This window comes from Procambarus clarkii, chromosome 59 (genome assembly GCF_040958095.1).
Source record: "Procambarus clarkii isolate CNS0578487 chromosome 59, FALCON_Pclarkii_2.0, whole genome shotgun sequence".
Lineage (NCBI taxonomy): Eukaryota > Metazoa > Arthropoda > Malacostraca > Decapoda > Cambaridae > Procambarus > Procambarus clarkii.
The window spans coordinates 31,124,563-31,151,238 of record NC_091208.1 but is presented as its reverse complement, the minus strand read 5'-3'; the positions used below and the strand labels follow the sequence as shown (position 1 = coordinate 31,151,238).

The 26,676-nt window shown below is 46.0% G+C and overlaps 1 protein-coding gene across 1 annotated transcript; it reads right to left on the bottom strand.

Annotated features, from left to right (window-relative positions):
• Window positions 1-129: 129 nt before the first annotated feature.
• LOC138353790 (mucin-6-like) lies at window positions 130-26,403 on the bottom strand. Its single transcript, XM_069307193.1, has 9 exons — window positions 26,386-26,403; window positions 25,056-25,244; window positions 11,075-11,325; window positions 10,707-10,925; window positions 9,379-10,573; window positions 8,060-9,213; window positions 5,026-7,179; window positions 770-913; window positions 130-208 (listed from the first exon to the last, which is right to left on the bottom strand). The coding sequence occupies exons 1-9, from the start codon at window positions 26,401-26,403 to the stop codon at window positions 130-132; spliced, it is 5,403 nt and encodes a 1,800-aa protein (XP_069163294.1).
• Window positions 26,404-26,676: the final 273 nt, after the last annotated feature.

Sequence of the window (26,676 nt, the reverse complement as noted above, 5' to 3'; positions counted from 1 at the left end):
TGCTCAGTGTTTTACGATGACCTGTTTATACGTCACAATAAACTGGCGGTGTTTTAAGCAGCCGTTTAAACTTACCCTAGACACTTACTGAACATTGGTCAGGCTTTGGTTGGCCAGCGATGCTGTGGATCATGAGGTCATGACAGATGGCAAGAGTGCAGGCTGCAGGATGGCAAGAGTGCAGGCTGCAGGATGGCAAGAGTGCAGGCTGCAGGATGGCAAGAGTGCAAGCGGCAGAATTGTAAGGGAGCGCAGTAGAGAGAGAGAAAGAGAGAGAGAGAGAGAGAGAGAGAGAGAGAGAGAGAGAGAGAGAGAGAGAGAGAGAGAGAGAGAGAGAGACAGAGAGAGACAGAGAGAGAGAGAGAGAGAGAGAGAGAGAGAGAGAGAGAGAGAGAGAGAGAGAGAGAGAGAGAGAGAGAGAGAGAGAGAGAGAGAGAGAGAGAAAGAGAGAAAGAGAGAGAGAAAGAGAGAAAGAGAGAGAGAGAAAGAGAAAGAGAAAGAGAAAGAGAGAGAGAGAGAGAGAGAGAGAGAGAGAGAGAGAGAGAGAGAGAGAGAGAGAGAGAGAGAGAGAGAGAGAGAGAGAGAGAGAGAGCCATGCTCCCAGCCAGGCAGGCGGCTTGCATGTCCTTGTAACCTAACTCTGAGCGCAGCGTTGTATACGGCTGGCAATATCGTCCATCAGGGCTAGGCTCTCCCGCCTGTAATTGCTTGTCGCTCTTGTCTAATCTGGTAAGATAGCGCCTAAGTCACTCCTGCTCCACAAACCTACCGACAACCTCCAACTTTCTTATCAAAATTAGTCATGATAACCAAGAGGCAGAAAAACTCGAAGTGAGAGCTGCTAATGTTGTTAGAGATGAACTCAGGCAGGGCTGGGAGAGTGAGTGAGAGCTGGTGGGAGAGTGAGACACGGCTGAGATATATAGACAAGACATAAAATGCAGAACATTTCACACTAAAATGCAGTCAATAAAACTGCGCAAGAGAATATCTCGCGGACGGGAAACAGAAGGTGATGAAGCAGCAAAGCTGGAATAGACACAAAGGTCTCGTGTCGGTGACCCCCCCCCCATTTCTCTTGTTGCTGTTTGGGGTACAGGTCATGGCATGGGTCGACCCAGTACCCAGGGCACGCCAGCACACACTACACGCCTTCACATCCACTTCATCCTCCGTCTCCCTCTCTACACAACTGCCTCTTTCCTCTACACACACCCGCTGCCTCCCTGCCACACACTCGCTACCTCCCTTCACCCCCCTAGCACTACACACACTTGATCTTTCCACCACAGTTTCCACATTCACTGTAACCAAATGGCTATTTACAGTTAAAATGCAAATCAGGCATGTTTTACGTAAATGCAAAAGTCTATGGATTGGTGGCTGAACATTTCACATCCCTAGGGAGCCAGGACCTAGATTCACGACGCTTCATGTATTTCTTCGTAAGTAGGTTTGCTACGAAGGTTCCTAAGTATGCCCTAAGAAGATGCTTACGTGCAATTCAGGTAGGTTTACTTAAGAAGATATTTGGATTTTGGGTCTAGTTCACCTGCGTGCCGACAGAGCTCACTACTGTGTTTCGTTTGGCCAATCAGAGAGCAGCAACATTCTTCATATTGAAGATTTAGCGCTGGCTTATCGGAGCTCTACTGCCTCCTATTTACGTCGAATTTTCTTATAAAATTAGTATATTTCGAAGTAAAACTGTTTTTTCACCTTCTACAGCCAGCACCGACATTGTAGTAAACAAATATGTTACATTTGTTGTTTACCTACGCAATTCTAAGAGATACTGTGTAGCTGTCCTTGTTGCTCGGAAGATGCGTTGACAATTATTGTATATATTTACTAAATTTACCCAAGGGCCACTAACTATCTAGTGGCCTCGACGAGGACAGATAACCGGCGGCTTGTTAAAGGGCCCGCCAATTGTCTTAATATTTTTTTGCTGGAATTTGGCATTTACGGCTTCAGCGAGTAAATGGTTCCATGGATTAATAAACCTCTTGATGGAAAAAAATCTGTTTTCAGTGCTACTTGAGAGAACATACTCTCCAACACTATATCTGTGATAGCCCTATTATCAGTGACTTCGTACCAAATGGTATGAGGTACTTTGAGCTCTGGAATTATTTCATACACTCAGGAATATTGGAAGATATTCTTGTGCTGCACCCAGATTTTGCCAGTGGAGGCTAATAGATCAGCATTAAGTATTTTGTTCTCTCCTGATTTCATGTATGACTGGCCATCCTGTGAGGTGAGGATGTTGGATGAGCTTGTAGCTGGTTTTTGATGTACACTGTGTGGTCCTTGATACAGAATAGGGAAGCAGCACATTGCTGTGTATACCTAAACATGTTAAAAAATACATTGTTTGAGAGGAGTCTTGTAGAAACTGGTGAGAGTAATTATAATATAATGTTTCCATGATTCAGTGTTTACCTCTTGTGAAAATCGTGAAGTTGTTGTTTAGTCAGTGTTGATTTGTTTTTTGTATTGAGGCTGGTATTTTGTACCTTGATTACATGTATGCCTAATCAACCTGTGAGATGGGAGTATTAGATAAATTTATAGCTAGTTTTTTATCTACACTGTGTAATATTCCATATAGAATAGGGTAGCAGCACATTGCTGTGTATACTTAAGCTTCTTAATAAAAAAAATCAGAAATAAAGATTTTAAATTATAGTTTGTATTATTACCAGTATTATCCTTATTAAAAAATCATGTTAACAGTGGACCATTAAGATCTCATGGTGATATGTAATAGTCATATTTCTTTTGAACTGCTAATCCATGCTAATCATTTTTTAATTATTCATTAAATTGTGCATTATGTCTCAATTTTTCACTTCCTTGGATATACTGTACAGTACAAAAAGATAGAATAAAAATAAACCAGTAATATTTCTTTCATTATATTTTTTATTTAAATAACTGCATCAATATTTTTACAGCTGACAGGATTTGTTTTACCATACAGGTGCATTATTTGTTTATCAAAATTTAGTTTATTGTTACACACAATGGTGCTACATAGCCTTCCCAGCTTGGTGATTTTAATACTTACTTACTGATTTATAAATAAAAAATAATAAATAAATTTTATTCAGGAAAAGTGCATATATAGTTGATTTACAAACATAATGTTGGATTTATAGACAGAGCTAGTACATATAATACCTAAAGCCACTAATACTCATAGCATTTTGGGCAAGGTGTGGAGGAAAAAACACAGATTAAAACTTAATAGTAATTGGGATTAGGTATAAATTGTGTTGAAAGAAGGAATAAAAAATAAAAAAGGGGGAAGCATAGTAGAAATCAGCAATTATACACGTTGGTGAACAGTATTGTTTAAAAAATAGCAAGACATGGGTTGACATTTAGGGGGTAAAGTAGGTTACATGAAGTTAATTAGGCAGTACTTGGTTTAATCTTACACTGGTTGAGAGAGGTACAGCCTTTGACATGATTCGGGAGGTCATTCCACATTCTGGGTCCCTTGATTTGTAGAGCATTTCTGGTTTGGTTACACACAGCCAAATTGTGTAACAGGAAGAGGTCTTGGACACAAATTTGTTCCATGCTAAATGTGCAGGAATCAGCTGAGTATTCCTCAAATAAAATAAGCTGCCTCAGCTTATAAGGAAAATAAAATAAGCATTCCTCAAATAAGTAGCTGCCTCACCTCACTGCCTTACTGCTACATAGCCTTCCCGGCATGGTGCCTTCTTTTGATAATTACTTGTTCCACACCCAAGTTGTGTAACAGGAAGAAGTCTTGGACCCCTACTTTCCTCTCTGTTTTAATAGTCCATATAGTCATAATTATAGCTTTAAGTATTCAATGAGAAAAGTTTTTGAAGTTTTTACCCTTTTCCTTACCTAACATCACTTGTGTAGCATATTTTTATTTTATGTCTCAACCAGATTTAATATCAAAATAAAACCAAACTAAATAAATTAGAAATGGGTATGTATAGCTAAGGTACACCCTTACTGATTACTAGGTGAACAGGGGCATTTGGTGATAGTAATTGCTCCCATCAGGCAGGGCTCATAACCTTCTCTCATATTTTAGGTTCACCAGTGTTTATTTACTTAATAACTACTGGTATAATATCTTGCTATTATAAAACTAATTCTAATATCATTGTTGGGTATCTGGGGCTTTGACTCGTATATTGAATTATTTAATAATGATAATTAACATAAATCGAAGGACCACCCACTTTTGAGAAAAGAGGGAAAACAAATAAATATGATTATAAAATTTAACACTATTGAACCAGTGCCTATGAATGGTAATTGATTTAACAATCACTTAAAGACAATGAATAGACTATTATTAATTGATTAAAGTTAAAGCCTCAAATATCAACATTGGGAGGTTATTTCTAGAAGTTCATATATATCTAGGAACCAGTGTGTTCGTCTCTAGTTCATTAAAGGGTTAGTAACAAGAATATTATATGATAGTTAAGCAAGAAATCATTCTCATATAAAGTTCATGAGGCTATCAAATTGTACTAGATTTCTTAAATCATATAAATGAAATATTCTTGACTAATGATTAATTATCAACGTCACTTAATGAAATAAGAAATAAATTGAAAATGATTCAGCTGCTTAGCTGTGATAGTGAACGGAGATGTAGAGTCGTGATGGCGTCGTCTGGTACTTGCTGCAACACGTGTGCCCCAGCGTGGCGTGGGAAAGTGAGGAGACCACGGCCGCTTTCAACACAGGTTGAAATTCCAACTAAATGTACAAATTGTCTATACCAGGTAAATTGTGTCATCACTATTCATTAGGAGAGACAGAGCAAAATCCTTACGGACGTACTTGTTGTTTGGGGAGGTCTAGCGACGTAACGATGGATACAGTGTCAGAAATTTAAAGGAGCTCAATTAAATAATAAGAACACTTAACCTATTGGTTATCCACCGATGCAATCCGCAGATCGCTACTAGGCCGATTAATAGCAAGGGCCTGGCGTTGTGGTTGGTAATTCGCCTCTCCCAGGACGCTCGTGCCGCAACTCTGGTGGCGTCTCTAGCAATGGCGTCGCTACCTCTCGTGTTGATAGCGTCTCTAGCAATGGCGTCGCTACCTCTCGTGTTGATAGCGTCTCTAGCAATGGCGTCGCTACCTCTCGTGTTGATAGCGTCTCTAGCAATGGCGTCGCTACCTCTCGTGTTGATAGCGTCTCTAGCAATGGCGTCGCTACCTCTCGTGTTGATAGCGTCGCTAGCAATGGCGTCGCTACCTCTCGTGTTGATAGCGTCGCTAGCAATGGCGTCGCTACCTCTCGTGTTGATAGCGTCTCTAGCAATGGCGTCGCTACCTCTCGTGTTGATAGCGTCTCTAGCAATGGCGTCGCTACCTCTCGTGTTGATAGCGTCGCTAGCAATGGCGTCGCTACCTCTCGTGTTGATAGCGTCTCTAGCAATGACGTCGCTACCTCTCGTGTTGATAGCGTCTCTAGCAATGGCGTCGCTACCTCTCGTGTTGATAGCGTCGCTAGCAACGGCGTCGCTACCTCTCGTGTTGATAGCGTCTCTAGCAATGGCGTCGCTACCTCTCGTGTTGATAGCGTCGCTAGCAATGGCGTCGCTACCTCTCGTGTTGATAGCGTCGCTAGCAACGGCGTCGCTACCTCTCGTGTTGATAGCGTCGCTAGCAATGGCGTCGCTACCTCTCGTGTTGATAGCGTCGCTAGCAATGGCGTCGCTACCTCTCGTGTTGATAGCGTCGCTAGCAATGGCGTCGCTACCTCTCGTGTTGATAGCGTCTCTAGCAATGGCGTCGCTACCTCTCGTGTTGATAGCGTCGCTAGCAATGGCGTCGCTACCTCTCGTGTTGATAGCGTCGCTAGCAATGGCGTCGCTACCTCTCGTGTTGATAGCGTCTCTAGCAATGGCGTCGCTACCTCTCGTGTTGATAGCGTCGCTAGCAATGGCGTCGCTACCTCTCGTGTTGATAGCGTCTCTAGCAATGGCGTCGCTACCTCTCGTGTTTATAGCGTCGCTAGCAATGGCGTCGCTACCTCTCGTGTTGATAGCGTCGCTAGCAATGGCGTCGCTACCTCTCGTGTTGATAGCGTCTCTAGCAATGGCGTCGCTACCTCTCGTGTTGATAGCGTCGCTAGCAATGGCGTCGCTACCTCTCGTGTTGATAGCGTCGCTAGCAATGGCGTCGCTACCTCTCGTGTTGATAGCGTCGCTAGCAATGGCGTCGCTACCTCTCGTGTTGATAGCGTCGCTACCTCTCGTGTTGATAGCGTCGCTAGCAATGGCGTCGCTACCTCTCGTGTTGATAGCGTCGCTAGCAATGGCGTCGCTACCTCTCGTGTTGATAGCGTCGCTAGCAATGGCGTCGCTACCTCTCGTGTTGATAGCGTCGCTAGCAATGGCGTCGCTACCTCTCGTGTTGATAGCGTCGCTAGCAATGGCGTCGCTACCTCTCGTGTTGATAGCGTCGCTAGCAATGGCGTCGCTACCTCTCGTGTTGATAGCGTCGCTAGCAATGGCGTCGCTACCTCTCGTGTTGATAGCGTCGCTAGCAATGGCGTCGCTACCTCTCGTGTTGATAGCGTCTCTAGCAATGGCGTCGCTACCTCTCGTGTTGATAGCGTCGCTAGCAATGGCGTCGCTACCTCTCGTGTTGATAGCGTCGCTAGCAATGGCGTCGCTACCTCTCGTGTTGATAGCGTCTCTAGCAATGGCGTCGCTACCTCTCGTGTTTATAGCGTCTCTAGCAATGGCGTCGCTACCTCTCGTGTTGATAGCGTCGCTAGCAATGGCGTCGCTACCTCTCGTGTTGATAGCGTCGCTAGCAATGGCGTCGCTACCTCTCGTGTTGATAGCGTCGCTAGCAATGGCGTCGCTACCTCTCGTGTTGATAGCGTCGCTAGCAATGGCGTCGCTACCTCTCGTGTTGATAGCGTCTCTAGCAATGGCGTCGCTACCTCTCGTGTTGATAGCGTCGCTAGCAATGGCGTCGCTACCTCTCGTGTTGATAGCGTCGCTAGCAATGGCGTCGCTACCTCTCGTGTTGATAGCGTCGCTAGCAATGGCGTCGCTACCTCTCGTGTTGATAGCGTCGCTAGCAATGGCGTCGCTACCTCTCGTGTTGATAGCGTCGCTAGCAATGGCGTCTCCACGGCTCCTTCTCCCTCAACCCGCTCACACGCATTCGCAATTGAATTTAGTAAAGACGGAAGATTCTTTTCGTGTGATTACTTTACGTAATGTGTTAATGGGAATAGGGTTGCAATTGTAGGGAATTAAATAATATCTATATTCTCGTTAAATGGTATTAATCGAGAAATGGAAAGAATTTCTATTTCCTCCATAGCGTTCGTATATAACAGATAAAACTGTTATTTAGTAATATTTTTAGTTAATAACTCCCGGTTATTGGATCATTAGTGATTATATTATCAGTAATTAATTATTATACAGAATACTGATAAAAGTAGATAACCTTATTCAATTCTCTAACATACTGGTAATAATTATATCCTGCTGGACATTATCTGACGCAATATGCCTCTCGATGTCGTGAGAATTTTAGCAAATGACGCGCAGATAGAGAAATATTAATTTATGTTAGTATTACAGTTAGTAAGGTTAATTGATACTGAAATTAATATACAACAGTAGTGTATTGTGATATAATAGAGGTTTATCAGTGTGGGAAAATTCCAACAATCATAAAATATATATTTACTTCAAGTTACAAGCAGAGAATGCATATATAACTAACACGAAGGACTCCTCTTCACGAGATTCATGAGCTATAATCTTTCCTTTATATTAAAATTTTAAAACTGATCCTCCGTGTTGTGTAGTAGAGAAAAATTGAGTTATATCCAGTTTTCGTAAAGCTATAAGTGGTGGACAGCACACTTAGCTGACGGAGCAAACTTACGAAGGTTTTTCTTCTTAGTGTATCTACCTGAAAACCGACGTAGCCACTACAAAGGCAATAAGAAGGAAAAACATTCGAAAGTATCTTCGTGAATTTGGCCACTGAACGTTGAGACCACTGAGGGTTGAGACCACTGAGGGTTGAGGCCACTGAACGTTGAGACCACTGAGGGTTGAGACCACTGAGCGTTGAGACCACTGAGGGTTGAGACCACTGGGGGTTGAGACCACTGAGGGTTGAGGCCACTGAGGGGTGAGACCACTGAGGGTTGAGACCACTGAGGGTTGAGACCACTGACGGTTGAGGCCACTGAGGGTTGAGACCACTGAGGGTTGAGACCACTGAGGGTTGAGGCCACTGAGGGGTGAGACCACTGAGGGTTGAGACCACTGAGGGTTGAGACCACTGAGGGTTGAGACCACTGAGGGTTGAGACCACTGAGGGTTGAGGCCACTGAGGGGTGAGACCACTGAGGGTTGAGACCACTGAGGGTTGAGACCACTGAGGGTTGAGACCACTGAGGGTTGAGACCACTGAGGGTTGAGACCACTGAGGGTTGAGACCACTGAGGGTTGAGACCACTGACGGTTGAGGCCACTGAACGTTGAGACCACTGAGGGTTGAGGCCACTGAACGTTGAGACCACTGAGGGTTGAGACCACTGAGGGTTGAGACCACTGAGGGTTGAGGCCACTGAGGGTTGAGACCACTGAGGGTTGAGGCCACTGAACGTTGAGACCACTGAGGGTTGAGACCACTGAGGGTTGAGACAACTGAGGGTTGAGACCACTGAGGGTTGAGACCACTGAGGGTTGAGGCCACTGAACGTTGAGACCACTGAGGGTTGAGGCCACTGAACGTTGAGACCACTGAGGGTTGAGACCACTGAGGGTTGAGACCACTGAGGGTTGAGGCCACTGAGGGTTGAGACCACTGAGGGTTGAGACCACTGAGGGTTGAGACCACTGAGGGTTGAGACCACTGACGGTTGAGACCACTGACGGTTGAGGCCACTGAACGTTGAGACCACTGACGGTTGAGACCACTGAACGTTGAGACCACTGAGGGTTGAGACCACTGAGGGTTGAGACCACTGAGGGTTGAGGCCACTGAACGTTGAGACCACTGAGGGTTGAGACCACTGAACGTTGAGACCACTGAGGGTTGAGACCACTGACGGTTGAGACCACTGAGGGTTGAGGCCACTGAACGTTGAGACCACTGAGGGTTGAGACCACTGAACGTTGAGACCACTGAGGGTTGAGACCACTGAGGGTTGAGACCACTGAACGTTGAGACCACTGAGGGTTGAGACCACTGAGGGTTGAGACCACTGAGGGTTGAGACCACTGAGGGTTGAGACCACTGAGGGTTGAGACCACTGAGGGTTGAGACCACTGAGGGTTGAGACCACTGAGGGTTGAGACCACTGACGGTTGAGGCCACTGAGGGTTGAGACCACTGAGGGTTGGGACCACTGAGGGTTGAGACCACTGAGGGTTGAGACCACTGAGGGTTGAGACCACTGACGGTTGAGACCACTGACGGTTGAGACCACTGAGGCTTGAGACCACTGACGGTTGAGGCCACTGAACGTTGAGACCACTGACGGTTGAGGCCACTGAGGGTTGAGACCACTGAGGGTTGAGACCACTGAGGGTTGAGACCACTGAGGGTTGAGGCCACTGAGGGTTGAGACCACTGAGGGTTGAGACCACTGAGGGTTGAGACCACTGAGGGTTGAGACCACTGACGGTTGAGGCCACTGAGGGTTGAGACCACTGAGGGTTGAGACCACTGAGGGTTGAGACCACTGACGGTTGAGACCACTGACGGTTGAGGCCACTGAGGGTTGAGACCACTGAGGGTTGAGACCACTGAGGGTTGAGACCACTGAGGGTTGAGACCACTGACGGTTGAGGCCACTGAGGGTTGAGACCACTGAGGGTTGAGACCACTGAGGGTTGAGACCACTGACGGTTGAGACCACTGACGGTTGAGGCCACTGAGGGTTGAGACCACTGAGGGTTGAGACCACTGAGGGTTGAGACCACTGAGGGTTGAGACCACTGAGGGTTGAGACCACTGACGGTTGAGACCACTGACGGTTGAGACCACTGAGGGTTGAGACCACTGACGGTTGAGGCCACTGAACGTTGAGACCACTGAACGTTGAGACCACTGAACGTTGAGACCACTGAGGGTTGAGACCATTGAACGTTGAGACCACTGAGGGTTGAGACCACTGAGGGTTGAGGCCACTGAACGTTGAGACCACTGAGGGTTGAGACCACTGACGGTTGAGGCCACTGAACGTTGAGACCACTGAACGTTGAGACCACTGAACGTTGAGACCACTGAGGGTTGAGGCCACTGAACGTTGAGACCACTGAGGGTTGAGACCACTGAGGGTTGAGGCCACTGAACGTTGAGACCACTGAGGGTTGAGACCACTGAGGGTTGAGGCCACTGAACGTTGAGACCACTGACGGTTGAGACCACTGAGGGTTGAGACCACTGACGGTTGAGACCACTGAGGGTTGAGACCACTGACGGTTGAGGCCACTGAGGGTTGAGACCACTGAGGGTTGAGACCACTGAGGGTTGAGACCACTGAGGGTTGAGACCACTGAGGGTTGAGACCACTGAGGGTTGAGACCACTGAGGGTTGAGACCACTGAGGGTTGAGACCACTGAGGGTTGAGACCACTGAGAGTTGAGACCACTGAGGGTTGAGACCACTGAGAGTTGAGACCACTGACGGTTGAGACCACTGAGGGTTGAGACCACTGACGGTTGAGACCACTGAGGGTTGAGACCACTGAGGGTTGAGACCACTGAGGGTTGAGACCACTGAGGGTTGAGGCCACTGAACGTTGAGACCACTGAGGGTTGAGGCCACTGAACGTTGAGACCACTGAGGGTTGAGACCACTGAGGGTTGAGACCACTGAGGGTTGAGACCACTGAGGGTTGAGACCACTGAGGGTTGAGACCACTGAGGGTTGAGACCACTGAGGGTTGAGGCCACTGAGGGTTGAGGCCACTGAGGGTTGAGACAACTGAGGGTTGAGACCACTGAGGGTTGAGACCACTGAGGGTTGAGACCACTGAGAGTTGAGACCACTGACGGTTGAGACCACTGAGAGTTGAGACCACTGACGGTTGAGACCACTGAGGGTTGAGACCACTGACGGTTGAGACCACTGAGGGTTGAGACCACTGAGGGTTGAGACCACTGAGGGTTGAGACCACTGAGGGTTGAGGCCACTGAACGTTGAGACCACTGAGGGTTGAGGCCACTGAACGTTGAGACCACTGAGGGTTGAGACCACTGAGGGTTGAGACCACTGAGGGTTGAGACCACTGAGGGTTGAGACCACTGAGGGTTGAGACCACTGAGGGTTGAGACCACTGAGGGTTGAGGCCACTGAGGGTTGAGACCACTGAGGGTTGAGACCACTGAGGGTTGAGACCACTGAGGGTTGAGACCACTGAGGGTTGAGACCACTGAGGGTTGAGACCACTGAGGGTTGAGACCACTGAGGGTTGAGGCCACTGAGGGTTGAGACCACTGAGGGTTGAGGCCACTGAGGGTTGAGACCACTGAGGGTTGAGACCACTGAGGGTTGAGGCCACTGAGGGTTGAGGCCACTGAGGGTTGAGACCACTGAGGGTTGAGACAACTGAGGGTTGAGACCACTGAGGGTTGAGACCACTGAGGGTTGAGACCACTGAACGTTGAGACCACTGAACGTTGAGACCACTGAACGTTGAGACCACTGAGGGTTGAGGCCACTGACGGTTGAGGCCACTGACGGTTGAGACCACTGACGGTTGAGACCACTGACGGTTGAGACCACTGACGGTTGAGACCACTGAGGGTTGAGACCACTGAGGGTTGAGACCACTGACGGTTGAGACCACTGAGGGTTGAGACCACTGACGGTTGAGACCACTGAGGGTTGAGACCACTGAGGGTTGAGACCACTGAGGGTTAAGGCCACTGACGGTTGAGGCCAGCAAACTTACATAACCTAGCAACCTAACCTAACTTAACCTAGCAACCTAGCCTAACCTAACTTAGCTACCTAACCTAACTTAACCTAGCAACCTGACCTAACTTAATCTAGCAACCTAACCTAACCTAACCTAGCAACCTAACCTAACTTAGCAACCTAACCTAACTTAACCTAGCAACCTAGCCTAACTTAACTTAGCAACCTGACCTAACTTAACCTACCTAGCAACCTAACCTAACCCAACCTAGCAACCTGACCTAACTTAACCTAGCAACCTAACCTAACTTAGCAACCTAACCTAACTTAACCTAGCAACCTAGCCTAACTTAACTTAGCAACCTAACCTAACTTAACCTACCTAGCAACCTAACCTAACCCAACCTAGCAACCTGACCTAACCTAACCTAGCAACCTAACCTAACTTAGCAACCTAACCTAACTTAACCTAGCAACCTAGCCTAACTTAACTTAGCAACCTAACCTAACTTAACCTACCTAGGAACCTAACCTAACCCAACCTAGCAACCTGACCTAACTTAACCTAGCAACCTAACCTAATTTAACATAACCTATCCTAACTTAAACTAACCTAACCTAGCAACTTAACCTAACTTAACCTAGCAACCTAACCTAACCTAACCTAGCAACCTAACCTAACCTAGAAACTTAACCTAAGTTAACCTAGCAACCTAACCTAACCTAACCTAGCAACCTAACCTAACTTAACCTAGCAACCTAGCCTAACCTAACTTAGCTACCTAACCTAACTTAACCTAGCAACCTGACCTAACTTAATCTAGCAACCTAACCTAACCTAACCTAGCAACCTAACCTAACTTAGCAACCTAGCCTAACTTAACCTAGCAACCTAGCCTAACTTAACTTAGCAACCTGACCTAACTTAACCTACCTAGCAACCTAACCTAACCCAACCTAGCAACCTGACCTAACTTAACCTAGCAACCTAACCTAACTTAGCAACCTAACCTAACTTAACCTAGCAACCTAGCCTAACTTAACTTAGCAACCTAACCTAACTTAACCTACCTAGCAACCTAACCTAACCCAACCTAGCAACCTGACCTAACCTAACCTAGCAACCTAACCTAACTTAGCAACCTAACCTAACTTAACCTAGCAACCTAGCCTAACTTAACTTAGCAACCTAACCTAACTTAACCTACCTAGGAACCTAACCTAACCCAACCTAGCAACCTGACCTAACTTAACCTAGCAACCTAACCTAATTTAACATAACCTATCCTAACTTAAACTAACCTAACCTAGCAACTTAACCTAACTTAACCTAGCAACCTAACCTAACCTAACCTAGCAACCTAACCTAACCTAGAAACTTAACCTAAGTTAACCTAGCAACCTAACCTAACCTAACCTAGCAACCTAACCTAACTTAACCTAGCAACCTAACCTAACTTAACCTAGCAACCTGACCTAACTTAACCTAGCAACCTAATCTAACTTAACCTAGCAACCTAACTTAATCTAGCAACCTAACCTAACTTAACCTAGCAACCTAACCTAACTTAACCTAGCAACCTAACCTAACTTAACCTAGCAACCTAACCTAACTTAACCTACCTAGCAACCTAACCTAACCCAACCTAGCAACCTGACCTAACTTAACCTAGCAACCTAACCTAACTTAGCAACCTAACCTAACTTAACCTAGCAACCTAGCCTAACTTAACTTAGCAACCTAACCTAACTTAACCTACCTAGCAACCTAACCTAACCCAACCTAGCAACCTGACCTAATTTAACATAACCTATCCTAACTTAAACTAACCTAACCTAGCAACTTAACCTAACTTAACCTAGCAACCTAACCTAACCTAACCTAGCAACCTAACCTAACCTAACCTAGCAACCTAACCTAACCTAGAAACTTAACCTAAGTTAACCTAGCAACCTAACCTAACCTAACCTAGCAACTTAACCTAGCAACCTAACCTAACTTAACCTAGCAACCTAACCTAACTTAACCTAGCAACCTAACCTAACTTAACCTAGCAACCTGACCTAACTTAACCTAGCAACCTAATCTAACTTAACCTAGCAACCTAACTTAATCTAGCAACCTAACCTAACTTAACCTAGCAACCTAACCTAACTTAACCTAGCAACCTAACCTAACTTAACCTAGCAACCTAACCTAACTTAACCTACCTAGCAACCTAACCTAACCCAACCTAGCAACCTGACCTAACTTAACCTAGCAACCTAACCTAACTTAGCAACCTAACCTAACTTAACCTAGCAACCTAGCCTAACTTAACTTAGCAACCTAACCTAACTTAACCTACCTAGCAACCTAACCTAACCCAACCTAGCAACCTGACCTAACTTAACCTAGCAACCTAACCTAATTTAACATAACCTATCCTAACTTAAACTAACCTAACCTAGCAACTTAACCTAACTCAACCTAGCAACCAAACCTAACCTAACCTAGCAACCTAACCTAACCTAGAAACTTAACCTAAGTTAACCTAGCAACCTAACCTAACCTAACCTAGCAACTTAACCTAGCAACCTAACCTAACTTAACCTAGCAACCTAACCTAACTTAACCTAGCAACCTAACCTAACTTAACCTAGCAACCTAACCTAACTTAACCTAGCAACCTGACCTAACTTAACCTAGCAACCTAATCTAACTTAACCTAGCAACCTAACTTAATCTAGCAACCTAACCTAACTTAACCTAGCAACCTAACCTAACTTAACCTAGCAACCTAACCTAACTTAACCTAGCAACCTAACCTAACTTAACCTACCTAGCAACCTAACCTAACCCAACCTAGCAACCTGACCTAACTTAACCTAGCAACCTAACCTAACTTAGCAACCTAACCTAACTTAACCTAGCAACCTAGCCTAACTTAACTTAGCAACCTAACCTAACTTAACCTACCTAGCAACCTAACCTAACCCAACCTAGCAACCTGACCTAACTTAACCTAGCAACCTAACCTAATTTAACATAACCTATCCTAACTTAAACTAACCTAACCTAGCAACTTAACCTAACTTAACCTAGCAACCTTACCTAACCTAACCTAGCAACCTAACCTAACCTAGAAACTTAACCTAAGTTACCTAGCAACCTAACCTAACCTAACCTAGCAACTTAACCTAGCAACCTAACCTAACTTAACCTAGCAACCTAACCTAACTTAACCTAGCAACCTAACCTAACTTAACCTAGCAACCTGACCTAACTTAACCTAGCAACCTAATCTAACTTAACCTAGCAACCTAACTTAATCTAGCAACCTAACCTAACTTAACCTAGCAACCTAACCTAACTTAACCTAGCAACCTAACCTAACTTAACCTAGCAACCTAACCTAACTTAACCTACCTAGCAACCTAACCTAACCCAACCTAGCAACCTGACCTAACTTAACCTAGCAACCTAACCTAACTTAGCAACCTAACCTAACTTAACCTAGCAACCTAGCCTAACTTAACTTAGCAACCTAACCTAACTTAACCTACCTAGCAACCTAACCTAACCCAACCTAGCAACCTGACCTAACTTAACCTAGCAACCTAACCTAATTTAACATAACCTATCCTAACTTAAACTAACCTAACCTAGCAACTTAACCTAACTTAACCTAGCAACCTAACCTAACCTAACCTAGCAACCTAACCTAACCTAGAAACTTAACCTAAGTTGACCTACCAACCTAACCTAACCTAACCTAGCAACTTAACCTAGCAACCTAACCTAACTTAACCTAGCAACCTAACCTAACTTAACCTAGCAACCTAACCTAACTTAACCTAGCAACCTAACCTAACTTAACCTAGCAACCTGACCTAACTTAACCTAGCAACCTAATCTAACTTAACCTAGCAACCTAACTTAATCTAGCAACCTAACCTAACTTAACCTAGCAACCTAACCTAACTTAACCTAGCAACCTAACCTAACTTAACCTAGCAACCTAACCTAACTTAACCTAGCAACCTAACCTAACTTAACCTAGCAACCTAACCTAACTTAACCTAGCAACTTAACCTAACCAACTATGCTTAATAAGCCACAATTGTCTAATGTAAGCAAATATAGGCTACGAGGAAGTTATCAATTAATGTAAACTATTTAATATATTAGTTCCAGATAGTGGAAGCTAATTGGTGCAGAGATAGAATTAAAAATAAATACTTTGGTAACTGTACAAAAATTACCTTTGTGACGTAATCATCTGTGCGCCCCATTACCTCAGGCTTGGATACCCTGTGTGCATGGGTAATAGGTTTACAGGTTCCTGAAGGTGATACTCATGTGCATGGGTAATAGGTTTACAGGTTGTTGAAGATAATACCCATGTGCATGGGTAATAGGTTTACAGGTTCCAGAAGATAATACCCATGTGCATGGGTAATAGGTTTACAGGTTGCTGAAGATGATACCCATGTGCTTGAGTAATAGGTTTACAGGTTCCAGAAGATGATACCCATGTTAATGGGTAATAGGTTTACAGGTTGCTGAAGAGTATACCCATGTGCATGGGTGATAGGTTTACAGGTTCCAGAAGATGATACCCATGTGCATGGGTAATAGGTTTACAGGTTCCAGAAGATAATACCCATGTGCATGGGTAATAGGTTTACAGGTTCCAGAAGATGATACCCATGTGCATGGGTAATAGGTTTACAGGTTCCAGAAGATAATACCCATGTGCTTGAGTAATAGGTTTACAGGTTGTTGAAGATAATACCCATGTGCATGGGTAATAGGTTTACAGGTTCCAGAAGATAATACCCATGTGCATGAGTAATAGGTTTACAGGTTGCTGAAGATAATACCCATGTGCATGGGTAATAGGTTTACAGGTTCCAGAAGAGTATACCCATGTGCATGGGTAATAGGTTTACAGGTTCCAGAAGAGTATACCCATGTGCATGGGTAATAGGTTTACAGGTTCCAGAAGATGAGAGGAAATGTCAGCACTGTGGAGAAATGCCCGACCGACGATTAGAAGGGAAGGTAACTATCAGGGGTAAAGCGCTTAGCCATTACTACTATATTGCACTGTGAAGGGGTCAGGATAAGGATTTGGGATGGGACGGGCGGAAGGAATGGTGCCCAACCACTTGGACGGTCGTGAATTGAACCCTGACCTGCATGAAGCGAGACCGTTGCCCTACCGTGCGCCCCAAGTGGTTGACTCAGACCACTGGAACATTATCTAACAGAGTGTGTTACGAATCCGTTATTCACAGTTGACAGAATAACGAGGTCGTAACTTTCTATTAGAATTAGAAGTAGAAATTAAGAGAAATAAAGATGTTAGGCGTCGCCTTATGGTAGTATATTATCTTATTATCTATGAGTGCAGGAAAGAACATTAATTCACTACAATATTAGGGTGATAAAGATTAAACCACCCAAAAGGTGGCACGGGCATGAATAACCCGTAATGTATTAGAGTAGTTGTTGTGTAGTTATATATATACAGACACGCTCGGTCATAGCCAGCGGAGAGAGATGGTTTAAAGCGGCTGAAGCGCCCTGACCTGAGGTCGGGATGACAGTATACCAACTCAAAGAAAATGGGAAGTACCATTGTGATCATTGCTGTCTTATATGTGCTGTCAATCTGCTGTATGGTGTCTATTAATCTTGTTTAAATTACTAATCAAGCTGTCAATGTAATCAATCAGAGCTTTAATATAACAATGTGCTTTAATATACTTACTTATCTCTCTCATCTCATTTTTCTCTTGTAATGTATCTTTATCATTTATCAATTCTGATTGAAATTACCTACTTAAAATTATCTGCTAGATTAAGGACCTGCCCGAAACGCTGCGCGTACTAGTGGCTTTACAAGAGTGTAATTACTGTACTATTCAATGTATTCTCACAAACCCAATGTACCTTCTTGTATATATATAAATAAATAAATAAATTAAATAGTAGTAATGTTGATTTGCTGGAACCAGAGACATTAGAAGTATGTGTAGCATAATAAACCCCACATTGTTTGAGTTAGGAAAACACTATTTGTTATATAGTGTTCTTTAAAGATTTCCCCATTTTGCACCCGCAAGATAACGTAAGCTTTTATGGGTTGACAGATGTTAATCTTCTTGTTTGAGGAGCTGTTCACTTGAGACAGTTAAGCAAGTCCCAGCTGTGTCTGGGTACAAGTGACAGGATGAACAACCCAGCGGGTTTTCTTCCTATTGGGGAGTGTTGTACATGCTGCTATTGCGGTGTGTTCACTCACAGGATGAGTGGCGCTGCCCAATACTGTCACTATGGCGGTGTGTCCACTCACAGGATGAGTGGCGCTGCCCAATACTGTCACTATGGCGGTGTGTCCACTCACAAGATGAGTGGCGCTGCCCAATACTGTCACTATGGCGGTTTGTCCACTCACAGGATGAGTGGCGTTTGTCTTTTTAGTATTCTAAGGTAGAGAAATGACTGATGTTTTATCATGCATCTGGCAGCCAAAAGTTTGTACCAGGCCTACCACGGGTCCTGTGAAATTTTCTATGTTTAAATAGGAAATAGCTAATAGTACTGTTCCATGTATTTAAATTATTGTTAACTAAATTACCAGCTTAGATCTGCTTAACAGTTCTAAGCAAATTATTAAGAAGATGGACTAGTATTTTAATTACTAATTAGACCGGCGTCCGAACGCATTTCATGCTCAAACACGGTACCCGTGCCCATAAAAGGAAAGATCATCCCATTTTAGTTACAGCCCCGCTCCTGTGCTAGGTAGACCTTCAGCTTGGAATAGAGCAGACATAGTGCCGATCCCAAAACACAAAGATCCAGCTAATCCCAGGCCCATCTCTCTCCAAAGCTGTGCAGCCAAGACGGCTGACAGAATGGCACTCAACAGACTGGAGTGGAAAATGCCTAAACTGCACCATGATATGTATGCCTATAGAAGAGGGGTTGGCACAGTGGAATGTATTACAACTCTGTTAGCCCACTTGAATGACAGACCAGGAATGCTGATATTCCTGGACCTCGAAAAAGCCTTTGAACTGGCTAGCGCCCCAGCTATTCTCTGCTGCCTCATTGACAAAGAGGTCAGAGGCAACCTGCTCTCCTGGACCAAAAACTGTCTCATAAACAGAGAAGCAAGAGTAAAACTTCATGGCACAGTCTCTGAGTACAAAAGACATGAAAATGGTACACCGCAAGGAGGTATTCTCAGCCCTCTTCTCTTCAACTGTTTAATGGAAAGAATAATGAGGTTGAAACTCCCACATCACTGCAGGCTGCTAAACTACGCGGACGACTTTGTCATCATCATAAAAGGAAGGGATGCGGCGCGCCTTGCACCCAAATGCTTAGACTGCATCAGTGAAGAGGCAAAACAGATTGGGATCAAACTCAACCCCTCAAAGTCAAAAGCCATGCCCATAAAAATAGCGAAGCCCAACATCCAACTCACAGTACAGGGTCAACCAATTGAATGGGTCGACACCTATCAGTATCTAGGAATCATCCTGGACACACACATGAATTTTAATGCTGAGGTCACATACTTGAGAGAGCGAACTGCGGCCCGGACGGCAATCCTCAGGTCGCTATCCTCCCTCTCTGGAGGAACCAATCTGCATGTCCTTCACACATACTATGTACAGGCAGTCAGATCAGTGATCGACTATGCCGCACCTGCACTCACAAGTCTATCACACCAACAGTGGAAAAAGCTTGAAGTTGCCCAAAATAATGCTATGAGAGCCGCACTGGGAGCCCCCATGTGGACCAGGCTTGAAACTCTTAGACTGGAGACGGGTTTGCCCTCTCTACAAGAATGAATATCACAAAGGACAGCTACAATTATCAGTAAGATAATTATTTCTCCTGATCCAATCCCAGTACGGCAGGCCTTGGTGGTTGGACTAGGCCAAAACAATGGAAACTCTTGGGCTGCCAGAGCGGGAAAAGTCCTAAACAGACTACATTTAAAAAGCATGATTCTTGATAGAGTGGGTGATCATCCACACCCAAATTACACTCCTTCCCCACCGTGGGAGGAGCCTACTTTCCAAATAGTAATAGAAAGTCTCCCAATGAAAAAGGCTGCCTATGATCCAACAATTCTAAGGCACATAATAGAAGAGCAAATGTATAGTATAGCAGTAGCAGGAGCCACCCACATCTTCACAGACGGATCGGTGGACACAGAAAATGAGAGTGCTGGCGCTGCTCTTTGCACGACCAGCGTTCAGGCATATTGGAGACTGGGAGGACTAGTATCATCAACCCAAACTGAGCTGTTTGCCATACAACAGGCATTCGCATATGTGATTGCACAAAACACTCAAAATGCAATCATACACACAGACTCAAAAGCTGCACTTCAAATATTAAGACAAAAGCAGTAGAAAGACAACATAGAAGTAATTACCACCATTTTGTATCTTGCAACAGTCGCTAAAGGAAAAGGACTCAACATAACCTTAAACTGGATCCCGTCCCATGTTGGAATCCCAGTAATGAGAAAGCTGATGAAATTGCTAAATTGGCAACTCGTCATCCAGTGATACATAAAACAATTCAACCCAGCCTAGAGAACATAAAAAACATCATCACCAAAAAACTCTCACACCTCAACAAAGCCGACCTACACCAGAGAATAGCTGAAGGTTCGCCCTCTGCAACATGGTATCTTCAGGCAACCAAATTAGAAAGGTTAAATATCCCAAAAGGAATCCACAGGGAAATAGCAGTTAGGCTATATAGACTACGTCTAGGTTACAGATGCAACTGGGAGATTGGTGAACCCCGACAGAGAGAGTGCATCTTCTGCCAAACTGTCACAGAAAAGCCACTACTTCACTATCTTCTGGAATGTGAAGCAACCAATGACCTTAGAAGAGCTTTAAGAGTTCCTGACTCTTGCAGTGGCCACCCTGAAGCCATCAACACAGCCACTCTCCTGATCAACAAAGGTGTCCAGCAGCTGGACACCCTCATAAAGACTGTGAAACAGTATCCTCCCCCACGATAACAGCCTGATGGTTAAATGCAACCTCAGAATACTGAAAAGAATTACTGAACAAAAAATTGTACCACTTACGGGCTATTCATGCACGTGCCACCTCTTGGGTGGCTTAATCTTTATCAATCAATCAATCTGTGCCAGGTAAGTCCACTACGGGCTCACCATAGCCCGTGCTACTTGCCCCGCTCCTGTGCCAGGTAAGTCCACTACGGGCTCACCATAGCCCGTGCTACTTGCCCTGCTCCTGTGCCAGGTAAGTCCACTACGGGCTCACCATAGCCTGTGCTACTTGCCCCGCTCCTGAGCCAGGTAAGTCCACTAAGGGCTCACCATAGCCCGTGCTACTTGTCCCCCTCCTGTGCCAGGTAAGTCCACTACGGGCTCACCATAGCCCGTGCTACTTGCCCCGCTCCTGTGCCAGGTAAGTCCACTACGGGCTCACCATAGCCCGTGCTACTTGCCCCGCTCCTGTGCCAGGTAAGTCCACTACGGGCTCACCATAGCCCGTGCTACTTGCCCCGCTCCTGAGCCAGGTAAGTCCACTGCGGGCTCACCATAGCCCGTGCTACTTGTCCCGCTCCTGTGCCAGGTAAGTCCACTACGGGCTCACCATAGCCCGTGCTACTTGCCCCGCTCCTGTGCCAGGTAAGTCCACTACGGGCTCACCATAGCCCGTGCTACTTGTCCCGCTCCTGTGCCAGGTAAGTCCACTACGGGCTCACCATAGCCCGTGCTACTTGTCCCGCTCCTGTGCCAGGTAAGTACACTACGGGCTCACCATAGCCCGTGCTACTTGCCCCGCTCCTGTGACAGGTAAGTCCACTACGGGCTCACCATAGCCCGTGCTACTTGCCCCGCTCCTGTGCCAGGTAAGTCCACTACGAGGCTCACCATAGCCCGTGCTACTTGCCCCGCTCCTGTGCCAGGTAAGTCCACTACGAGGCTCACCATAGCCCGTGCTACTTGCCCCGCTCCTGTGCCAGGTAAGTCCACTACGGGCTCACCATAGCCCGTGCTACTTGCACCGCTCCTGTGCCAGGTAAGTCCACTACGGGCTCACCATAGCCCGTGCTACTTGCACCGCTCCTGTGCCAGGTAAGTCCACTACGGGCTCACCATAGCCCGTGCTACTTGTCCCGCTCCTGTGCCAGGTAAGTCCACTACGGGCTCACCATAGCCCGTGCTACTTGTCCCGCTCCTGTGCCAGGTAAGTCCACTACGGGCTCACCATAGCCCGTGCTACTTGTCCCGCTCCTGTGCCAGGTAAGTACACTACGGGCTCACCATAGCCCGTGCTACTTGCCCCGCTCCTGTGACAGGTAAGTCCACTACGGGCTCACCATAGCCCGTGCTACTTGCCCCGCTCCTGTGCCAGGTAAGTCCACTACGAGGCTCACCATAGCCCGTGCTACTTGCCCCGCTCCTGTGCCAGGTAAGTCCACTACGAGGCTCACCATAGCCCGTGCTACTTGCCCCGCTCCTGTGCCAGGTAAGTCCACTACGGGCTCACCATAGCCCGTGCTACTTGCACCGCTCCTGTGCCAGGTAAGTCCACTACGGGCTCACCATAGCCCGTGCTACTTGCACCGCTCCTGTGCCAGGTAAGTCCACTACGGGCTCACCATAGCCCGTGCTACTTGTCCCGCTCCTGTGCCAGGTAAGTCCACTACGGGCTCACCATAGCCCGTGCTACTTGGAACGTTTGTTCCCAGTAGCTGAACCTAAAACAAGTAACAACCTACTTCACTCTCACTTGTGGCCGGTACAAGGTGGTGGTCTGATCTCAGTGAAGCCACGTGACTATTACGTTAAGTGTACTTTTTGTTTGTAAGTAGGATATAAGTATTCTAAAGTGTGTATTTGTTAGTGCTAAGTGCAAGCCCAGGTTATTGTCAGTTCCCAGTGCGTGGAACTTGTATATTTCAATTCCGAACCCGGAATTCGCGATTCCGAACCCGGAATTCGCGATTCCGAACCCGGAATTCGCGATTCCGAACCCGGCTTCGCGAGAACGAAGCCGACTGTACTACCGAGCCGGTCGGCCGAGCGGACAGCACACTGGACTTGTGATCCTGTGGTCCTGGGTTCGATCCCAGGCGCCGGCGAGAAACAATGGGCAAAGTTTCTTTCACCCTATGCCCCTGTTACCTAGCAGTAAATAGGTACCTGAGTGTTAGTCAGCTGTCACGGGCTGCTTCCTGGGGGTGGAGGCCTGGTCGAGGACCGGGCCGCGGGGACACTAAAGCCCCGAAATCATCTCAAGATAAACTCAAGATCTCAAGAGACCTTCCTAATTGAACAAATCTAAGTTGTTCAAGAGCAGTGTCTTAATATTACACCCTAACCATCTAGGGTAAACCTCCTTACTTAGCTGACTATTGAGTTTTCTCTCCTGTAAACCTGGTATACCACTATACACGTCGCATGTTCTCTGGCTGTAGTTTACTTCACCCGTCACGATATTCCTAGCAGAGAGGGAGCGGCTTCGGGGCAACTGGATGCCGGGGACCTAGAGCTTGAGCTCTTAGCTGGATGGCTGACTCAAATACATGTGAGCTTTGTACTCTCAATGATTTACCACACCTGTGTGGTAAATAATGTGGCCAAGGTGTGGTAGGTGTGGCTAAGGTGTGGTAGGTGTGGCCAAGGTGTGGTAGGTGTGGCCAAGGTGTGGTAGGTGTAGCCAAGGTGTGGTAGGTGTGGCCAAGGTGTGGTAGGTGTGGCCAAGGTGTGGTAGGTGTGGCCAAGTGTGGTAGGTGCGGTCAAGGTGTGGCCAAGTGTGGTAGGTGTGGCCAAGGTGTGGTAGGTGTGGCCAAGGTGTGGCCAAGTGTGGTAGGTGTGGCCAAGGTGTGGTAGGTGTGGCCAAGGTGTGGTCAAGGTGTGGCCAAGTGTGGTAGGTGTGGCCAAGGTGTGGTAGGTGTGGCCAAGGTGTGGTAGGTGTGGCCAAGGTGTGGTAGGTGTGGCCAAGGTGTGATAGGTGTGGCCTCTCTTAGATAACTACTCTCCACCTGGTGTCAAGATCAAAAAGTTCAATTTTATTGACATTTGTTAAATTTATAATGGCTTTGATGACGAGAATGTTTCTCAACGTATATCATATACATAAATCATTTGCCAAATAATTTAGTTTAAAATCCGGATAACGAGAGTCTAATATCTTATAAATATCTAATATCCTACAGCCATTAGTCCTCATATGTCTGTACTTTTTCCTCCCCAGTTGTGGAAGGTTCTGTTAGCTGCCAACGATAGCTGCCAACGATAGCTGCCAATGATAGCTGCTAAAGATAGCTGCCAATGATAGCTGCCAACGATAGCTGCGAAAGATAGCTGCCAACGATAGCTGCCAAAGATAACTGCCAAAGATAGCTGCCAACGATAGCTGCCAACGATAGCTGCCAAAGATAGCTGCCAACGATAGCTGCCAAAGATAGCTGCCAACCATAGCTGCCAAAGATAGCTGCCAACGATAGCTGCCAAAGATAGCTGCCAACGATAGCTGCCAAAGATAGCTACCAACGATAGCTGCCAAAGATAGCTGCCAACGATAGCTGCCAATGATAGCTGCTAAAGATAGCTGCCAACGTAGCTGCCAACGATAGCTGCCAAAGATAGCTGCCAACCATAGCTGCCAAAGATAGCTGCCAACGATAGCTGCCAAAGATAGCTGCCAACGATAGCTGCCAAAGATAGCTACCAACGATAGCTGCCAAAGATAGCTGCCAACGATAGCTGCCAAAGATAACTGCCAACGATAGCTGCCAACGATAGCTGCGAAAGATAGCTGCCAACGATAGCTGCCAAAGATAGCTGCCAAAGAAAACAGAAAACATTCACATTAGTGCAGCCTGTGCTGCAACCAACTTAATAACAAAGGATTAAAGACAGCTCTGTGTTTAACACCATGATTCATAAAGAATGCATCACTCGATTCAACTGACCACTTTCAGTGCCCAGTAAGATATATGAAGTATCTAGTAATATCTAGTTATCTAGTATAAAAGATATGTATCTAGTGTCTAATATCCTTCGTCGTCCTCTTGATAAAGTTCACCTGTCGACCAACTAACACTCTTCGTGGTAATGTGGTTCACACAGCTCCTGCTGCTGCTGCTGCTGCTGCTGCTGTTGCTGCTGCTGCTGCTGCTGCTGCTGTTGCTGCTGCTGCTGTTGCTGCTGTTGCTGGTGTCTACTCTACTTCCTGTTGGTCTTGTCCTCTCCAATACTTTGGGGAAACTGGCGGTACACTTAATGACAGACTTAAGGAACACGAAAGAAGTCTTAAGTCTGCAGACACAATGTTCTCTTCCGTCATGTTAGGGACTCTAATCATCCTATTGATTGATCTTCGGTCATGTTAGAAACTCTAATCATCCTATTGATTGGTCTTCCGTCATGTTAGGGACTCTAATCATCCTATTGATTAGTCTTCTACAATAATCTTTGCTGCCTCTACTCTTCACAGACGCCGTCTTGTTGACTGGGCTCTGATACACAACCTTCCCAACATGAACCTTAGTCCTGGCTTTGTTGGTGTTGACTCTTGCCTGTCACAGTCACTCTCCCATGCCCCAACCTTCTTAACAAACGTGACCTGCCTTAAGCTGTTGGTGTGGACTCTTGCCTGTCACAGTCACTCTCCCATGCCCCAACCTTCTTAACAAACGTGACCTGCCTTAAGCTGTTGGTGTTGACTCTTGCCTGTCACAGTCACTCTCCCATGCCCCAACCTTCTTAACAAACGTGACCTGCCTTAACCATTGCCCCTCTTGCTTATTCCTGGCCCTCTTTCTAGTCTTACCTTTTCTATGATCTTTCATTCATCTTGTCGCGAGTAATCCTTATACTCGCTCCATTATCTCATTATTTTAATGGCATAACTAATTAGCACTAACTACACAAGCTATAGTCCTATCCCTAATTACAGGTAACAGTTCTCATCCTCCTATCCTAGTAGAGAAAGGTGAGGGGTAGTCACCAAATATAAGGAAGCGATATGAGAATAGACAACGGTACAATTTCCAGTCAAGAATGTAGCACTAGGCGTGTACAGTTCTAATCGACCCAAGACGCTACAGCTTCGACACAGAGCAGGCAGCAGACTACGACAGCATCGAGCTACAACGCTCTCGCTCTCCGAGTTCAGACACTCGCAATTCCCAATCGAGCCGCCACACTCTCCCACAAAGAGCTCCGCGACTCCGGCCTCACTCAGCTCTCTGCTCTGCTCCAGGCTTCGTGTCAACGTCTACGACACTGCTGTATCCAGGACTACTAAATAAATATGAAACTCACTAAAACACTGTGTATCTAATCAACCCAACAATGTAACATAATCGTACGTTATAATCTTGTTCTTACCTTATTCTTACATTCATCCTATTCTTACCTTTCTCTTACCTGCTCCTCACATCTCATCTTAACTTATATAAGCCTGTCCCTTCCTCTCTGCTGTCACGCGACTTAATAATGGTTCAGGACGGAGCGACATGTCGTCGTCCCTTCACTTTGTGATGTGTGGTCTGGTCGTCGTGTTCAGTAAGCCAGTGAGAGTAAGGAAGGAACCCTTGTAATGTACACTTGAAATAATGATTGGGTGGGAAGAGTAAATTTGTAAGATTCCCTCCATTTCAGCAGCTTTTCTGCCCATGCGCAGAAACATTCACAGTGGGAGAACGATCCTCTTTATTC

Excerpts from the sequence above, each read along its gene's own strand:
- LOC138353790 (XM_069307193.1), bottom strand. Across the intron at positions 10,926-11,074 it reads AACTCTCAGTGGTCTCAACC|TGGTCTCAACCCTCAGTGGT; the intron begins GTCAGTGGTCTC and ends CTCAACCCTCAG. Across the intron at positions 7,180-8,059 it reads AGTGGTCTCAACCCTCAGTG|GAGCCGTGGAGACGCCATTG; the intron begins GTCTCAACGTTC and ends TTGAGGGAGAAG.